Source organism: Garra rufa, chromosome 4, assembly GCF_049309525.1.
Source record: "Garra rufa chromosome 4, GarRuf1.0, whole genome shotgun sequence".
Lineage (NCBI taxonomy): Eukaryota > Metazoa > Chordata > Actinopteri > Cypriniformes > Cyprinidae > Garra > Garra rufa.
The window spans coordinates 16093916-16111984 of record NC_133364.1 but is presented as its reverse complement, the minus strand read 5'-3'; the positions used below and the strand labels follow the sequence as shown (position 1 = coordinate 16111984).

Genomic DNA, 18069 nt, shown 5'->3' with positions numbered 1-18069 from the left:
TGGCACTGCATCTTCCCAAATGTTTTGAAAACTGTGTTGTGTTCAGGTCATAGTACAGAGTGTTTCTTGTGTTCTGCTGTGCTTGCAGATATCGATGAGTGTGCGGAGGGAAAACACTACTGTAGGGAGAACACCATGTGTATGAACACACCCGGCTCATTTATGTGTGTCTGCAACACCGGATACGTCCGGATTGATGATTACTCCTGCACAGGTGAGTACTGAAAATAGACTTTTTTGCGGGGTAATTATTGAGTGGGGAGAAAGGGAATTAGAAATAATGAAGGCTAGATTCAAACCTGAATCTCTCAGATGAGCATCAGATGTGTCTGATAATTAGGTTATGGCTCCAGGTCTTTAAAACCCCATAAAACCCCCTAACCCCCCCATAAATGCATCTAATATGCTAAATTCTGAATATTTTCAGAATTTTCCCCTAAAAATGATTATTTTTTAATTAATTAAAAAATATGATTCGCATTTCTTAAAGAGTAGATAGAATTAAAAAAATCATGTAAGTAAAATAACAAAAGGATCATATAAATGAATTAAATCATTTTAATAATGTTTTATGGTAATTATTAATTTATTACATGGATGCAGCTACTATATTTAATATTTTAATATGAAATATTCCAAAAATATGATGTACATTTGTTAATGAGTAGATAGAATTTAAAAATCATACAAGTAAATGTAAGATAAATGAATATTTAAAAATAAAGTATAAGTAAATATTATTTTAATATTTAACATTCCAAAATATTTTAATATTAAATATTTGAAAATGATTCACATTTGTTAATGAGATTTTAAAAGTCATATAGGTAAAATCATAAAATAATCAAACAAATAAATGTAATAATTTTAATAATGTTTTATGTTTAATTGTAATATAAAATTTATTGTATGGATGTAGCAAATATATTTAATATTTTAATAAAATAGATATTATTTTAATATTTATTATACCAAAATATTTTAATATTAAATATTTGAAAATGATTCACATTTGTTAATGAGATAGATTTAAAAAATTAAAAGTCATATAAGTAAAATCATAGAAGAATCATAAGATAGAAGAATCATACTTTAAATTATTTAAATTATTTTATATAAATTATAAATATTAAATAAATATAAATATATTTTATATAAATTATATATAAGTAAAATAAATATTCGAAAATGATTCACATTTGTTAATGAGATAGATTTTAAAAGTCATACTAGTAAAATCATAGAAGAATCATACAAACAAATTTAATAATTTTAATAATGTTTTATGTCCATTAATATTTTATTATATGGATGTAGCTACTATATTTAATAAGTTAATAAAATAGATATTATTTTAGTATTTAATATACAATATTTTACAATAGATAGAATTTAAAAAGCATACAATTATAAATAAATTGAATTTAATTATAATAAATATATATGTTGATAAATATTTTATTGTATTGATGCAGCTACTATATTTAATATTTTAATGAAATAAATATTACTAATATTGTTAATATTTAATATTTCCAAATATTTTAATATTAAATATTCCAAATTAGTAAAAATAATAATCATTTTGTACTGTTTTTGAAAGAAGTCTCTTAAGCACATCAAGGCTGTATTTATTTGATGAAAAATACAGTCAAACCAGTAATTTTGTCAAATATCATTACTATTATTAGTGTTTTATTCAAAACATAAAAATAACCTAAGAGAAAATTAAAGTTTTAAGAGAAATTTTAGTTTAGTGTTTAGTGTAATATGATTAAAAATGGAAATGAATTGAATTATTTTTATTTAAAAAATAAAATGTTTGAAATATTTTATGGTAAACAGAGGTATATAAATATATTTCAGTACAGAACATATCTTTTAAATAACTAGTAACTCCTGTTATCAACTTATTTTTCAGGGCAAAAAAAATATTTTCATGTCTTTTCATATCTGACACGCACAAGGATATTTTGTTTTATTATTTAGTTTGTACTAATAATGTTTGTTTTTTATTAAAATTGCTTTAATGGAGCATCCATTAGTAGAATAACAAGAATCAAACAGAAGGAGAGACAAAAAAAAAAAAAAGTTTGAAAAAGCGAATTGGGGGAAAAAAAAGCACAGCATATGCGAAAGTTTTCACTGATGGAAAGTACAGATGGTACTTGCTCCTGATCTTTAACTTAAAAAAAGCAATTAAATCTCTTCAGGAGCGCAGGATAAGGAAGCAAAACACGACACGAGGGAACAGCTACGCGATAAATGAGCCTTAGTCCTTCTGTGACCTACTTTAAAACAGAATTAATTACAACCAAGAGGCCAGGAAGGTTTCTGTCTCAATAAATACGCGAAAGCAGAAAAAATGCACCTGGGCTGCAAGGTGCAATCATGGGCAACAACAATTCAGCTTTTATTTTGGAAACTATTCAAGGTTTTTTTTTCTTTCTGCTGATCGTCTCAGAAAGCCATGTGTGTTCAAGGCCAGCTGAGTTGGTGTTATCATTTATTGTTATAATTTTCAAGTAACTTGCATTATACTGACTTAGATGAAGACCTCTGATGTTGTTTTGTAATGGAAAGGACTGGACTGATGTATGAAAGTGGAACAGGTGGTTGAAACTCTATTTGAGAATCCCAGAAATGCTTCAGAATCTTTTTTGTTCGTAATTTTTAAAATCGATCTTCTGACTTTTTCTTGAATTCACACCCTGCTGCTTTTATACCCATTAAATGAAACTATTATAACCGCAGTTATCAGTTTAACTGTATGAGTTTAATCTCTTGCTCTTCCCTCTGGATCTATTTCCCATTGATGATTGGTTGAAAGCCTTGCGTCTGTTGTTGATTCGCTCAAAGCTGTGTTTCTGCTTCTGTAATTACTCAGCGTCTCACTGAGGCTGGCTTTCTGATGGCAAACATTATTATTTTCAATTATTCATGTGTGCAGTAGGGCTGTCCCCGACTATGAATTTTCATAGTCGAATCAGAATTTTCGAATCTTTCTATAGTCGACCGATAGTCGAATCATCTTATGTGCGTGTGTGAATGGGTTGGGAGGGGCACGACACTATAGTCAGCAGGAGGGTAAAACTATTTTTATTTTATTTTATAAGCGACCAAAACTGCCTGCCAACTGACAGACAAACTTATTTAGGTTTAAATAAAAACACAGAACGCGTCTTTTAGTTCTAAAAACGCGAGGCGCACAGCACTGCCTTTTTTGGTGACTTTTAATGAAAGAGCAGTGTGCTGCGGTTTTTTTATGTTGCTAAGCAACGACCAAAACAGCTGTCCTGTCAGTCAATTCAAAGGATTATAGCGCGAGCGCTCTAACTTAGTTTTTTGCTGTTAAGTAAACTGTCATATTAGCAGAAACCCTAAATAATACAGCTCCGGGTTACCCACGATAGACACCAAAGGTTTCTCCTCCATTTCTTGCAGTCTCCGGACTTTTTAAGCAACGGTAAACTTTCGCCATCACAACAGAAGACCCGCATCTCCATTCATTCGATTGGACAATGGAAAAGAACGCGAATGACGTTGGGTGTTTTTCCGCTCAGAGTTGATTTTTTTTTTTCAACTTCAGGCGCTCAGAGCGCTCCTGCAAAACGCGAGGCGCAGCAGCCGGGGGCGCATAAACAGGGCACAGAACGCTCACTGCCAACAGAAAACCATTCAAAAGAGGCGCCTCCAACTGCAAAAACGCGTCAAGATGGTCCTCATCTCGTCATGCATCAGAGAAAGTGAAAATTAAATTTGTCACAGGGGTGGTTGGAATTATTCACAAACACGTTAAAAATATTTACTGAACGCTTCTTTCTTTTCACTTTTGTTTTTACTGCATTATCATAATCAAAGGCTGTATATAACTTAATATAACCGTACAAAACCAGTAGTTCTGTGTGCAATTAGACATTGAGCACCCCCATATTGGCAAAATGGTATGATGCTCGTTTCACCCGCGAAGATTCGACTGTGAGATCGGTGGTCGAATCAGGCTCCGCATATCGATGCATCGAATCTTCGACTATTCGGGGGCAGCCCTAGTGTGCAGTCACACAGAGAAAAAAATATTGTGTATTTTGCCTGTGGGATTATTATAAGATAATCTGCAGTCTGCAGTCACTTCAGTCGAAACTGGAATTCATTTAATATGAAGCTGCGATAGACGTTACCTGATTCAAAGCGAGTGCACTTTTAATCAGCCGATCTTATTTTAATTTAAAACATCAGAAGTTATTGGAATTACTGTAATTATTTTAATTGCGCTCCACCGTTTCCATATCTGTTCATTACAGCTCTGTCTTGCCTTCATGATCAGCTCACTGATATTTACTAATTACATCCTTTACTCAGCAATGAACAAACTCGTAGGCATAAGAGGTTTAGTCAGTTACATGAACAGCACCAGTCATTAGCGTTTGTTGTCATACAAAGACGGACATTATGTGGTTTATATTTCTCCTTACTTTCTGTGTCTCTCACAGAATGCTTCATTAGTTCCCCTTGAGCAGTCAGCAGATGTTAAGCCTAAAATGACGTTGGTCTCCAATCAGTTCATTTATGTGCTATTCTGGACAGAGCTGTCCATGTAAATGTTCCTTCATAGATTAAAGAGATTTCACCTTCATTACACTCTTAAAAATAAAGGTGCTTTAAAAGGTTCTTCGAGCGATGCCATAGAAGAACCATTTTTGGTTCCACAAAGAACCATTCAGTCAAAAGTTCTTTAGAGAACCATTTCTTGCTTACCTTTTTATAACCTGAAGAACCTTATTTGCCACAAAGAACCTTTTGTGAAACAGAAATGATCTTCAGATGTTAAAGGTTCTTTGTGGAGCCATTAAGACAAAAAGGTTCTTCTATGGCATCGTGAAGCACCTTTATTTTTAAGAGTGTAGGTTTCTATTTTTCAAGAAATAGTTAATATTCACTCATGTCAGTGTTCAATTCTGTGACTTTTTTGTGCTTCAACTGAGCTGTTTTGAGGACTGTTCATGCTGTTCTATTACATACAAGTGATCCATATGCATCATTCACTATATTCAAAGTAGGGATTCCTCAGTTAAATTCAAGTACTCGATTCAAAAAAAAAAAATCCTTGATTGCATTTTGCCTGTGTCGATTATCCGGCAAAATACCAGAAGTGGTTTTCGCATTCCACAAATGAGAATAGAGGGTTTGCACTTACCTGACAATTTTGATTAGAAATAAAGCTTCTCTAAAAGGTTCTTCACAGTGGTGCCATAGAACCATTTTTGGACCATTCAGTCAATCTCTTTCTTACCTTTTTAGAATCTGAAGAACCTTCTTTCTCCAAAAAGTATCTCATTCAAAGATGTTAAAGGTTCTTTATAGAACCATTTAGACAAAAACGTTCGTCTATGGCATTGTGAAGCACCATTATTTTTAAGACTGTACCTAAATGTGTGACCATATTATAGATACTCGGATGTAAACAACAGCATGGATTAAAAGGTTAATGTACAACTAAATACGTTGCTCAGCTAATTTTTGTTGTCTAAACCACAGAAAAACATGAGGAAGCTGCTAAATCATATACAAAAAAGGAAAGGAAAGGGCACAATAGTTTGACAAACTAAAGTTAATAGGTGGTAAAGACACGTACAATCAGTATTAATTAAGATATTAGCCTAATATTTCACCTACCTGAAAGGAAACGATAAGCACAAACATGAATGTTGTCAAGATGCTTGCTCTGGAAACCCTGGTTCAGTTTGGCCAACCACAAACGCCTTTTGTTCCTCAGACAGTTTTTTGCACTCTTCTCCTTGATTTGTTATAACTTTAGTCTATAGTACTCCAAATGTTCTGACCGATTAGCACAGCTCAAAACAGGACAGTAATTGACCCTTTTTAGCAGCAATAATCAGCAAAGTTAGTGAGTTTTGTTCGGTTCAGTGTAGGGCTGCTTCTTAATAGTCGACGAGAAGAGGCTTGATCGACCAAAATGTTATTAGTGGCGTAGTTGCAGAAAAAAAATTCCACAGGAAGGGGCACGCAGTCCACGATGGTAGTACATTGGGCAGGACATCCATAAGCCCACTATTCATCGACCTCAAATATATCTGAAAGATGTATGTAGTAGCAACTTTACATGGCAGCTCAATCTAATGTTAATCTTAATGTGCAGAGTGTGGAAGTTGAATAGTAGCGTGCTTACTGCATGACAGATGGAGGTGCCAGCATGGTCACTTGCTCTTAAAATACTCCGTGATTTTTGATCAAACAGATTAAAGTGTTACATCTTTCAAATCTGTAAAGACTATGTTTATATGTGTGCACCTCAGAATAACAACGCTTTTGTGAAATTATTAAAGCAAACAGAATGTGCTTTCTGCCATCTGGGTCTCTTTGAACTTGAGCGTGCAACTTCGAAACTCTGTGTATACTTGCTTTACAGACATGAAAAAATGTATTTATCGAGAGGGAAATGTCTACTTTAATGAACCAATTCAAATAGAAAGCAAATATTCTCTGATTATGTAATCTGTATGAAACATACATACAGGCACATCCACTGTGGAGATGTCAAGTCAATGAGTTCAACTCTTAAACCAAAAACAAAGAAAGCTTTATCAATGAATTATTAAAATGTTAATGGTCTCCTTGCAGAATTTTCCCTGAGACATTTAGAATTATTATATCTGCCAGTACACTGTGACAAGCTTTTTTTTTTGTCTTAAGCGCTTATTAGGCTATGTAGGCAATAAAAGGCTCATTATTATGATGAATATGGTTTATTAATGAATGGGCGGCTAATAGTCGACTAATGCTTAAAATGAATGAATACTAGTCGACCAGAAAAATCTTTAGTCGAGGACAGCCCTAGTTCATTGGCATGGTTTACATTCAGTGCCACCAATATGGCCAATTGATGGCACGTCGTGGAAACCCTCTATCCATGAAAAGCATAAAGACCGTTTTCTAAGGCTGCATGAAGTCTTAAAGCCATTTAAAATCATAGTAAGTTATATTGTAAATTCAGGAAAGCTGCAATTTATTGTGTGTAGGTAAATGTTGCTTTACACAAACAGTCATCATTTACATGTGGATCGTCTCTAAGCTTCTTAAAGTCCATTGTTTGCTTAGGTCTATTTTTATTACCACAAAAAAAATGATCTGATTACTCGATTAATCGTCAGAATAATCGTCCGATTACTCGATTACCAAAATATTAATTAGTGACAGCCCTAATTTAAAGTCTTCTAAAGATGTATGATATGTTTGTGTGAGAAAGCCTTCAAGAGCAGCTTTGAGGTCATGAAGACATGACTATGAGTAAATGATTTTAACTTTTGAATAAACTGTCTCTTTCATGCACAAACACAAAGAATCCTCTATTTCAAATGCGATTTTGATTCTGCATGCTTGAGAAGTAGCATTTCTGTCTGTAAGGTAGAATATGATTTCTGGCACCCTGTATTCAAGCATTGAGACTGAATATGTGATCTGCATTGCGCTGGTGAAGGTTCCTCAATTCAGCTGCAATTGCATCCTGAGGTGTTCATAGATGAGAAACCGCAGCATAAAAACACACAGCCAATCAGTATCATTCATCAGTTAAAGTGCGTTTTAATGAGATGATTTAATGACATTTTAATGAGAGTGATTTAAAGATCTGTGTTGTGAGATTTATGACTAAAGTTGATTAGGCAGTTTCGCTTTACCGGAGGATGGGTTTGAGGAGATGGAAAGTAACGCGCGTTGAAGAAAAAGACATAAGACAGGTGCAAACACTGGGATTTGGAGAGATAAAACAGAAGAGAGGGAATCACTGAGGATATATATATATATATTTCTAAGCACAACGTGAGTCTGCTGTTGCTTGCATTGCTGAGGTGTGCTGAGGAGTGTTTGACTGAGATGCAGAGAGAACATTTTTCACCTGGTTGTAGCTGACAGATCTACCCATCTGGAAGATACAAGGTAAATGAATATGCGTGAGGCAAGGAGAGAAAAGCTTTGTCAATGTGAGTAATTAGGAGGATAATTGGTGTCGCTTTAGCTGTCATGGGCAGATGAGTCAACGCAGATGAGAAATCAGACCACACAAACACGTCCAGTGAGGGATTCATCTCAGTCAAATGCTGCTTGGCATGACTGTAATATCGCTGATTGAGGTAAACAGAGCTTGCGTCAAGGGGGCCAATGGAGCTGATATTGGACCAAATTGTTTATTGGCTTTAATTTCATACTTTTTTCTTTTGGATCTTCAGGATAGAGATATAGATAAATAGATATACACAGTTAAAGGGATAGTTCACCCAAAACTGAAAATTCTGTCAAAGCCGCAAGATATTTTTGATGAAATTCAAGAGCTTTCTGACTCTGCATAGACAGCTGAGTGTTGAATAAAGTCATTATTTTTGTTTTCTTTGCACACAAACAGTATTCTCGTAGCTTCATAACATTACGGTTGAATCACAGATGTCCCATGGACTATTTTAGCCATGTCCTTGCTAACTTTCAGGGCCTTGAATGTGTCAGTTGCTTTGCTGTCTATGCAGGGTCAAAAAGCTGTCAGATTTCATAAAAAATATCCTAATTTGTGTTCTAAAGGGTTTCGAACGACATTAGGGGAGAAATTAAAACCAGAATTTTCATTTTCATGAATGAACTATCCCTTTAAGGCCAACATATACATTGACCACCACCGATAAATTAAAAAATCTTTAATATCGGCCAATAACCGATATGATATATCAGCATAAATTGTACATCTGTAACATAAGGTTTGATTTTTTGTTTAATTTTATACAGATCTCTCTCTTTTGATTGGTCAGTATGCTTTATTTATGAGGTTCACTGAAGTTTCACCACTATTTTCAGAGTCTTCACCATTCTCTGTGAATGTCTGTCCGATTCTCCTTAACTCCTGGCTGCTGTGGGAACATTTTTCCCCAAAGAGAAATATTAATGACAGAGGCTCTGCAGCAAAGGACCTTTCATTGGCATTTCAAGCAGGTTCGGTGAAGCCTTGCTTTTAGTATGGGGTCATCTGGAAGTCATTGTAAGACTGTAACTTTGTGAGATGATTGCTGAACGTTTCATGATCAATTTCAATGCAAAATGTATTTTTATTATGATTATTATTAGTAGTAGTATTACTATTATTGTTATACTGTAAACAATATATGGACTGGTTTGCTGTCTTAATTATAAATCATAAGTTTCAATCCAATTATTTAGTCATTTCATTTAGTAAAAAAAAAAGACTACTTAAAATTAAAGTTTAATTGTTTGTGACCAAAAATTAAAATTTAAGTGAAAGTTAAGGAAAAATAAAAATGCAATGGCTAAAAAAACTGGAAAATGCATTGTTTATGATGTTCAGTTAAATAGTAATACATAAATCAAACATTATTCCAGCCAAAAAGAAAATAAAATGATACCGTTATTATTATTATATTTATAATATCACAAAAATATTTCTACTTTAAGTACATGCTGTTCTTTTGATTATAGAATCCTGAATTTATGTGTTTATGTATTATTTATTTATCTAAAGAATCAACAAACTATAGGCATTTTACAGTTTTTGAGACTTTTCTTTCCGGATCGAGAACGTCTAAGTGCAAAAAACTCTTTGACAGCATCTCAAAAGTGCAGACAACCTTCAGCAAAGACTGTGGCGTATTATTTTTGTACAGTAGTGTCAGTTATTCCCTAAGCACGGTGCTCATGCGCATCTGACTCCTACCCCTTTCCGTGTCTTTATGCTTTCTTTCTGTCTCTTCCTCTTTCCTTCTGCCTGTTTTTCATCTTTGAGATGGAATTGCAATCCCTCCGAGAGAAATGGCAGCAAGGAAGATGGAAAGTGCCGAACGTGCAAAAAGTTTGAGGGAACTGATGCACACTCCTCTTGTGTTTTCAGAGCACGACGAGTGTGTGCGTGGACTGAATACCTGTGACGAAAACGCTCTTTGCTTCAATACGGTTGGCGGACACAGCTGCTCATGTAAACCGGGGTACGTCGGTAACGGAACCGTCTGCAGGGGTAAGCACAATCATCTGAACACTGTAAAATAAAAATTCTTTTTCTAATGGAAATTTAGAATTTTTGAAAATTCCAAAAACGTATGACTTACTTTCTTCCATGGAACACAATATTTTTTGATAAACTATCCTTTCAAGATATAAAGATAAAAACTTGTGAGAAAAATCAGAGTTGCAAGTTTTTTCTTGCAATCCTGACTTTTCTCGCAAATCCGAGTTTGTATCTCGCAATTCTGAGAAAAACGGTCAGTTGTATCTTGAAAGGGTAATTTATCAAAAGTCAGAATTGCGACATATTCACTCACAATTGCGAGATATACACTCAAAATTGCGAGAAATACGAGTTTGTATCTCGCAATTCTGAATTTTCTTGCAAATCCGAGTTTGTATCACGCAATGTTAATTTTTTGTCTCGTGATTATGATTTTTTTAGTTATAAAGTCAGAATTGCATGATATTGACTTACAATTCTGACTTTTTTCACAATTGCATAAAATAAACTCACAATTGCAAAAAATAAAGTCAGAATTGCACGTTTTTATCACAATTCCGACTTTATAACTTAAAAATATGAGTTTTTGTCACAAATGCGAGTCTGTATCTTGCAATTCTGACTTTTCTCATAAATACAAGTCTGTATCTCGCAATTCTGACTTTTCTGTCAAATGCGAGTCTGTATCTCAATTCTGACTCCTCATAAATGCGAGTCTGTATTTCGCAATTCTGACTTTTCTTGCAAATGCGAGTTTGTATCTTACCATTCTGACTTTTCTTGCAAATCCGAGTTTTTATCTCGCAATTCTGACTTTTTTCTTGCAATTGCGAGTTTATATCTCGCTTTTCTTACTTTTTTCTCACAATTCTGACTTTTTTTCGAGTTATAAAGTCAGAATTTTGTGATATAAACTCACAATTGTAAGGTTTTTTCTCAGACTTGCGTAATATAAATTGCAACAATTGCGAGAAATAACGGCAGATTTGTATGATTTAAACTCGCAATTTTGAGTTATAGTCAGTATTGCGAGATATATACTCATGATTGCGAGAAATAAAGTCAGAATTGTGAGATAAAAACTCGTAATTCTGACTTTTCTCACAAATGCAAATTTGTATCTCACAATTCTGACTTTATAACTCGAAAATAGTCAGAATTGTGAGAAAAAAAGTAAGAAAAGCGAGATATAAACTCGCAATTGCTAGAAAAAGTCAGAATTGCAAGATGCAAACTCAGAATTCCGAGTATTCATCTCACAGTTCTGACTTTATTTCTCGCAATTGTGAGTTTATATCTTGCAATACTGACTATAACTCGAAATTTCGAATTTTATATCACAAAATTCTGACTTTATAACTCGAAAAAAGTCAGAATTGCGAGATACAAACTTGCATTTGTGAGAAAAGTCAGAATTGCGAGTTTTCATCTCACAATTCTGACTTTATTTCTCGCAATTGTGAGTTTATATCTCGCAATACTGACTATAACTCGAAATTGCGAGTTTATATCACAATTCAGATTTTTTTTCTCAAAATTTTGAGATAGAAACTCACAATTCCGAGTTATAAAGTCTGTTATAAAAAAAAAGATATAAAAAAGTTGTAAAAAAGACTGATATGTTCTGATTTTATAACTCAAAATTGCAAGTTTATTCTGTATCATGCAGTTCTCAGAAAAAAAGTCAGAATTGCAAGATGTAAAAAGTCTGAATTGTGAGCTAAAATGTCGCAATTACCTTTTTTAGTTTTTTATTTAGTGGCCATGGTATCCATAGCATTATATTGGTACATAAAAAAAAATTACTTTAGAAACATTTTCCACTCATAAATTGCTAGTAAATGAATTACAAAGAAATGGCAAGTAACAATTAAACTTGAATGTTAAAGTATAAAGACTAAAATAGTATTTTCTTGTGAAGTGCATTCCAATAACTTTTTTGGATTTAATTTGAAAAAGTTTTTTTTTTTTTTTACCGTGTGCATCACTGTATTGCACACATGCATTAGTTCAGCCTCTGGTTTGCCAATACTCTTTTTTTATTGGCATGGTGTAATCCTGCTGAAATGTGTGTTGACCCGTGTGTCTTGTGTTTGATGTGCAGCGCTGTGTGAGGGCCAGTGTCTCAACGGAGGCTCCTGCGTCTCTCCAGATACCTGTGTCTGCCAGCAGGGCTTCACCGGGAAGAGATGTGAGACAGGTAAGACGCAATTAGGCCAGTGGAAGGACATTTCCTGTAACCTTTCAACAGATGCCAGAGCAAGAAATTTGGGAGTGGAGAAAAGTGTACAACACATTCTCATACTGTGATGTTGCTCCACAAGTGTTTTCATATTATAGTGACAGAGTGAGTTGGTAGAAATGTAGTGCCGTAGGAGCCATGGAGGAAAGGTGATTTATTTTGGATATTTTCCAGGCGAGTGAGAAAGTTATCTCAGATGATTTCCAAGAATGTGAACATGATCAAAGATTTCTCTCTGTGGACTGTGCGTTAGTTTGTGACACTGTTTGCTAGGAATTAGATGATTAATGTCAAAAGATAATCTAAAGTGATGGTTGCAAATATAAAAACCCATACAATGTATTTTTGGCTATTGCTACAAATATACTCATGCTACTTATGACTGGTTTTGTAAGATATAGATCACATCTCTTCCATGTCATTTCAGTTTGTGTCCTAATCACGTCAGGTGACACACGACATACGTTTTGCCCATCGCTTTGTTTGTGTTTTGTCACGCTGTGCTGACAATCCCTGCCCACGCCTCATAGCTTTATATTAAACATTAAATATGTTCTGAAGGGCTGTGATTTTGTGGCTTCACACAGTATTGCACTTTTAGTGCTGACAGGAAAATTACTTGACACTCAAAACTTGTCATTTTGTGGACAAGTTCTTCCTGGATTGTTGCAGAGCTGTACATGCAGGACTAAACACTGCAGAAAAAACCTTTTTGGAATCAGTATTTTGCTTTTAAAGTTATTCTACACTGTAATTTTTTTCTTGACATAATATAAATATAAAACATTAATAGAGTACATTTTACAAGAAAATACTATTTCAGTTTTTTTACTTTTAAATTGTATTCATTGTGTTTCTTACGCTATTTCTTTGTAGATAGTTAACTATGAAATTTACTTCTGAGTGAATTTTATTTCCACGTAGTTCTAAAAGATGTTTCAAATTTTCACTCAAGATCATATGAAAGCCTGTTTCCGCCACTTTATAAAAAACCAAAAAGTGTTTTTGTGACTTTTTTGTCTTACATTTCTGACTCTTTTGCAGAATTGCAAGATACAAATTCGCAATTCTGACTCTTTCTCGCAAATTCTAGTTTGTATCTCGCAATTCTGACTTTTTTCTTGCAATTATGGGTTTATGTCTGGCAATTCAGACTTTTTTCTCTCAATTGCGAGTTTATACCTGGCAATTTTGATGTTTTTCTCGTAATTACAAGTTTGTACTGTATCTCACAATTTTGACTTTTTTCTCACAATTATAAGTTTATATCTTGCAATTTTGACCTTTTTCTCACAAATGCGAGTTTGTATCTGGCAATTCAGATTTATTTCATGCAATTACGGGTTTATATCTGGCAATTCTGACGTTTTTCTCGCAATTACAAGTTTATATCTCGCAATTTTTTTTATTTATTTTTTTTTTGCAAATGCGTGTTTGCATCTCGCAATTCTGACGTTTTTCTCGCAATTACAAGTTTATATCTCTCAAATTTTTTTTTTTTTTTTTTTTTTTTTGCAAATGCGTGTTTGCATCTCGCAATTCTGACTTTTTTCTTGCAATTGTGAGTTTGTATTTGCCAATTCTGACTTTTTTCTTGCAATTGTGAGTTTGTATTTGGCAATTCAGACTTTTTTCTCTCTTATACCTGGCAATTTTGAAGTTTTTCTTGCAATTGCGAGTTTATATCTCGCAATTTTGACTTTTTCTCGCAAATAAGAGTTTATATTTAGCAGTTCCAACTTTTTTTGCAGTTTCTTGCGTGTTTGTAACAAATATGAGTTTATATCTCGCAATTCTTGACTTTTTTCTTGCAATTACGAGTTTACATCACATAATTTTGACTCTTCTCTCAAGTACAAGTTTATGTCTTGCAATTCTGACTTTTCTTTGGAAATGCGAGTTTGTATCTTGCAATTCTGATGTTTTTTTCTCACAATTATGAGTTTGTATCTTGCAATTCTGTCTTTTCTCTCAAAATTACTGGTTTATATGTCACAATTCTGACTCTTTTCTCGCAATTACAAGTTTATCAATTACAAATCTCACAATTTTGACTTTTTTTCTGGCAAATGCGAGTTTATATCTCACTATTCTGACTTTTCTTCACAAATGTGAGTTTGTATCTCGCAATTCTGACGTTTTTCTCACAATTACGAGTTTGTATCTTGCAATTCTGACTTTCCTCTCACAAATTACGGGTTTATATGTCGCAATTCTGACTTTTTTCTCCCAATTACGGGTTTATATCTCACAATTCTGACTTTCTTCTCAGAATTGCTTGATATAAACTTGTAATTGCGAGATGTAAACTCCAATTCTGACTTTTCTTTCTCACAATTCTGTAGTTTTTTCTCAGAATCGTGAGATATATACTTGCAATTGCAAGAAAAACAGTCAGAATTGCGAGATACAAACTTGCATTTGCAAGAAAAAAACTCTTTCAAAAACAATTGTAAGTTATAAATTCCAATTTTGAGGGGGAAAAAGACTGATATTCTCTCACAAATATTTTTTTCTTGCAAATGTTAGTTTATGTCTCGCAATTCTTACTTTATAACTCGTAATTGTAAGTTTATATCACACGATTCTGAGATAAAAGGCAGATTTGCAAGTCTGTATTACACAGTCCTGAGAAAAAAAGTCAAAGTTGCAGGATTTAGACTCGCAATAGTAAAAAACAAAGTCAGAACTGTGAGATTAAAAAGTCACAATTACCTTTTTTTTTATTTTTACTCAGCGGCTGAAATGGGCTTCCATAAAAACTAGCCAAAAATAATGATTAAGAAATTGATTTTTCACAGTGCAGGCTTTTGTTGACAGGTACAATTTCAAGCGAGCCACTGAACTCTGGAAAAGAGTTGGACATGAAGCTTTTTTATGGCTCTGGGATATGTGTGTGTGTGTGTGTGTGAGATAGAGAGACATAGACCCTTAGAACCTTTTGCTCAACGTTACCCAGCAGGGCATCTGCCGGTGGTTTTTAACAAACTGGTCCAACACCCACTCGCTCCTATGTGTGAGTGACAGAGGGATGATGAAGGGAAAAAGAAAAAGAGGAGTGAGGAGAGAGGAAATGAGGAGGCATGGGGACTAAAGGAGACAGCTGGTGGAGAGATAGAAGGGAGATGGAGTGAGGTGTGGTTTGCGAGACGCTGTGTGTGTGCTGAACGCCTGACTCACCGTTCTTGGAGGCAGAACTGGCTGACACACAGACTAACTCACAGCTATGTTACGTGGGTCAGGTTTTGCCTACGTTGCCGGGACCAAATGTCTCCACAAGGATGAAAAAAGCTTAAAATATCTACATAGGAAAAGAGTTTAATATACATGCCAAAACCTAGAAGTTATTTCAATTTCTAAGCTTCATGGCAGTTTTATCGCAGTTTTATCATAATCAGAGTAACTCTGAAAAATTGTGTATATATATATATATATATATATATATATATACACACACACACACACACACACACACACACACACACAAATTTATAATACAACATAATATTTTATATTTAATTATTTAAATCTAATAATTAATTAGTTTAATGAAGTGGAGCTAATTATTGTTTATTGTTAATTAGCATCTTTCCTTTACTATTTATCCTGCTTAACACTGAAAAATGAATGTATAATATTATGTAGAATAACATTTTATTATACTTCTTAAAACTTTTTAAATATATGTTATATGTATTATATATTTATTTTGTATTATTTCATTATATGTTTTATTTTACAATGCAGTATACATAATATTTTAAGTTGATGCTTTGTGGCATTTATTTATTTATTTATTTATTCATTAATTTATTTATTTGATTAGTTGATTGTTGTTGTATTTATTGTGAATCACAGAGGGAAAACATTTTAAAGAGAAATTAGGATAAAAATATTGAGAAACAAATGAAGACCCAAAAAACTAATCCACTGAAATCCACTGAGATCACAATATTTATTTAAAACTTATTTAAATATTTATTTCATGACTTTTTTTTCTTTTTTTTATTGTTTTAAAAATCCTAATCTTTTCTTATTTTCACATTAATTCGATTTTTATAAATATTTATAAAGAAGATTTTTTTGTTTGTTTGATTTATTTTCTTTTTTGTGAATTAATTAAGATTTTGAAATCCTAATCTTTTTCAAGATTTTGAAACCCCAATTTTTTGTTTTATTTTTTAGATATCTTACAAAATTTTGAAATATTTATAAAGACTTTAAAAACACAGATTTAAAAACAAAAAAATCACAGATTTTTATTGCAATTTCAGACTATTTAATTAATTTAATTATTTGTTTATTAATATAAAAATGATAAATCTTTATAAAGACTTTGAAATCTGGAGAAAAAAAGGACTTTTATTGCAATTGCACACTATTTATTTGTTTGATTGCTTGATTTTTCTTAAATTCAGAAGAAACAATTTAAGACCAAGACTACTACAGAGAAAAAAATCCACTAAAATCACAATGTTCGTTAAAAATACATATATATAATAATAATAAAAAAAAATGATAAAATAATATTTTTTATTATTTTCATGACTTTTTTTATTTCATTTTTTTTTAAATCTTAATGTTTTTGAAGATTTTGAAACCCATTTTTTGAGTTTTATTTTATATATAAATCTTACAAAAATTAGAAATATTCATAAAAACTTTGAAACTCAGATTTTTATTGAAATTTCAGACTATATATATATATATATATATATAGTTTTTTTAATTTATTTGTTTGAAAATAATTCAAACAAGAGAAAAAGAGAAATTACCCGTTTATTTATTTTTAAAAACTCATAAATATTTCTTACTAATTATATGTCATTACTTAGTTTTATTTCTTCTTATTATTATTTTTCTTTCAATTTCAGAAGCCCATATTTTTTTATTTATTTTTTGCTCTGTCTTTTGGAAACTATTGATCTTACTTTTTTTAAGTGTTGTATTACCTTCCTGTATGTATGAGCGATAGATTATGCGCTTTATGCCTGTTTTGCGCTCTCAGCCGTCTGTAATCCCTCACGGTTTCTCCCTCATGTTTTCTTTCCTCCTCTGAGGGGAAATATAATGTTATGACAAAAGCACAAAGAGGATAAATATTGCACAAACAAACATGAGAGGCAAAGAAAAGTCTGTTCTCCGTCCCTTTGAAACCTCCTATCCCTCCACTAAAAGAACTGCATTATTAAACTCTCCGTCTTTGTCAGTAAGCCTCTCTACTTTTTTTATCTATGCCAGCTTGACGTTGGCACGAGCGGCTCCTTACCAGTTCTGTAAATACAAAGCAATCCATTAGTTCAGGGGATATTGTTCTCCTGGTAAAATAGAGAAATGATTAGATAAGAGCTTTGTGTTTTTATTGTTATTCTGTTCTTTAATGAGAGTAATCGACTGAAGCACAAAGACTGAGAATTATCTTCTCCATCAAATATCCTGTCGCAGTGATGCTTTCGGAATAAAAATGCTGCGAGGGAAGCTCTCTTTTTATCTTCCCCTGAAAAGGAAGCTGTAGGGAGTCGCAATTCCCTTTCATATTTCGTCTCTTACCTCTTAGAAGACTGGCAGCGTGTATTATCCATCGGATTGGCTCAGATGCTTCACACGTGCTCTGTTCATAAAGGAAACCCAATTACAGCAGGTCCTCAGGGGTTAAACGCCCTGAGCTCGGGGTCCTTCCTCTTAAACAAGACGTTTCTGCAGGCTACTTGTTAATTCTTTATGTGATGGGTGTATAGCAAGGGGACGTGGGCACCTTCAACTTGCAGACTTGCGAAAAAATACCTCTGAACATCTTAACGGTGTCTTTGTA

The 18069-nt window shown here is 33.1% G+C and overlaps 1 protein-coding gene across 1 annotated transcript in view; it reads left to right on the top strand.

Moving 5' to 3' along the window:
- The window catches only part of nell2b (neural EGFL like 2b), a 63762-nt gene that overhangs the window by 28212 nt on the left and 17481 nt on the right, over positions 1-18069 (top strand). The window contains exons 13-15 of the mRNA XM_073838126.1: positions 89-214; positions 9902-10024; positions 12120-12215. Of these exons, the coding sequence (XP_073694227.1) occupies positions 89-214; positions 9902-10024; positions 12120-12215 (345 nt within the window). The remainder of the gene's footprint in view (positions 1-88; positions 215-9901; positions 10025-12119; positions 12216-18069) is intronic.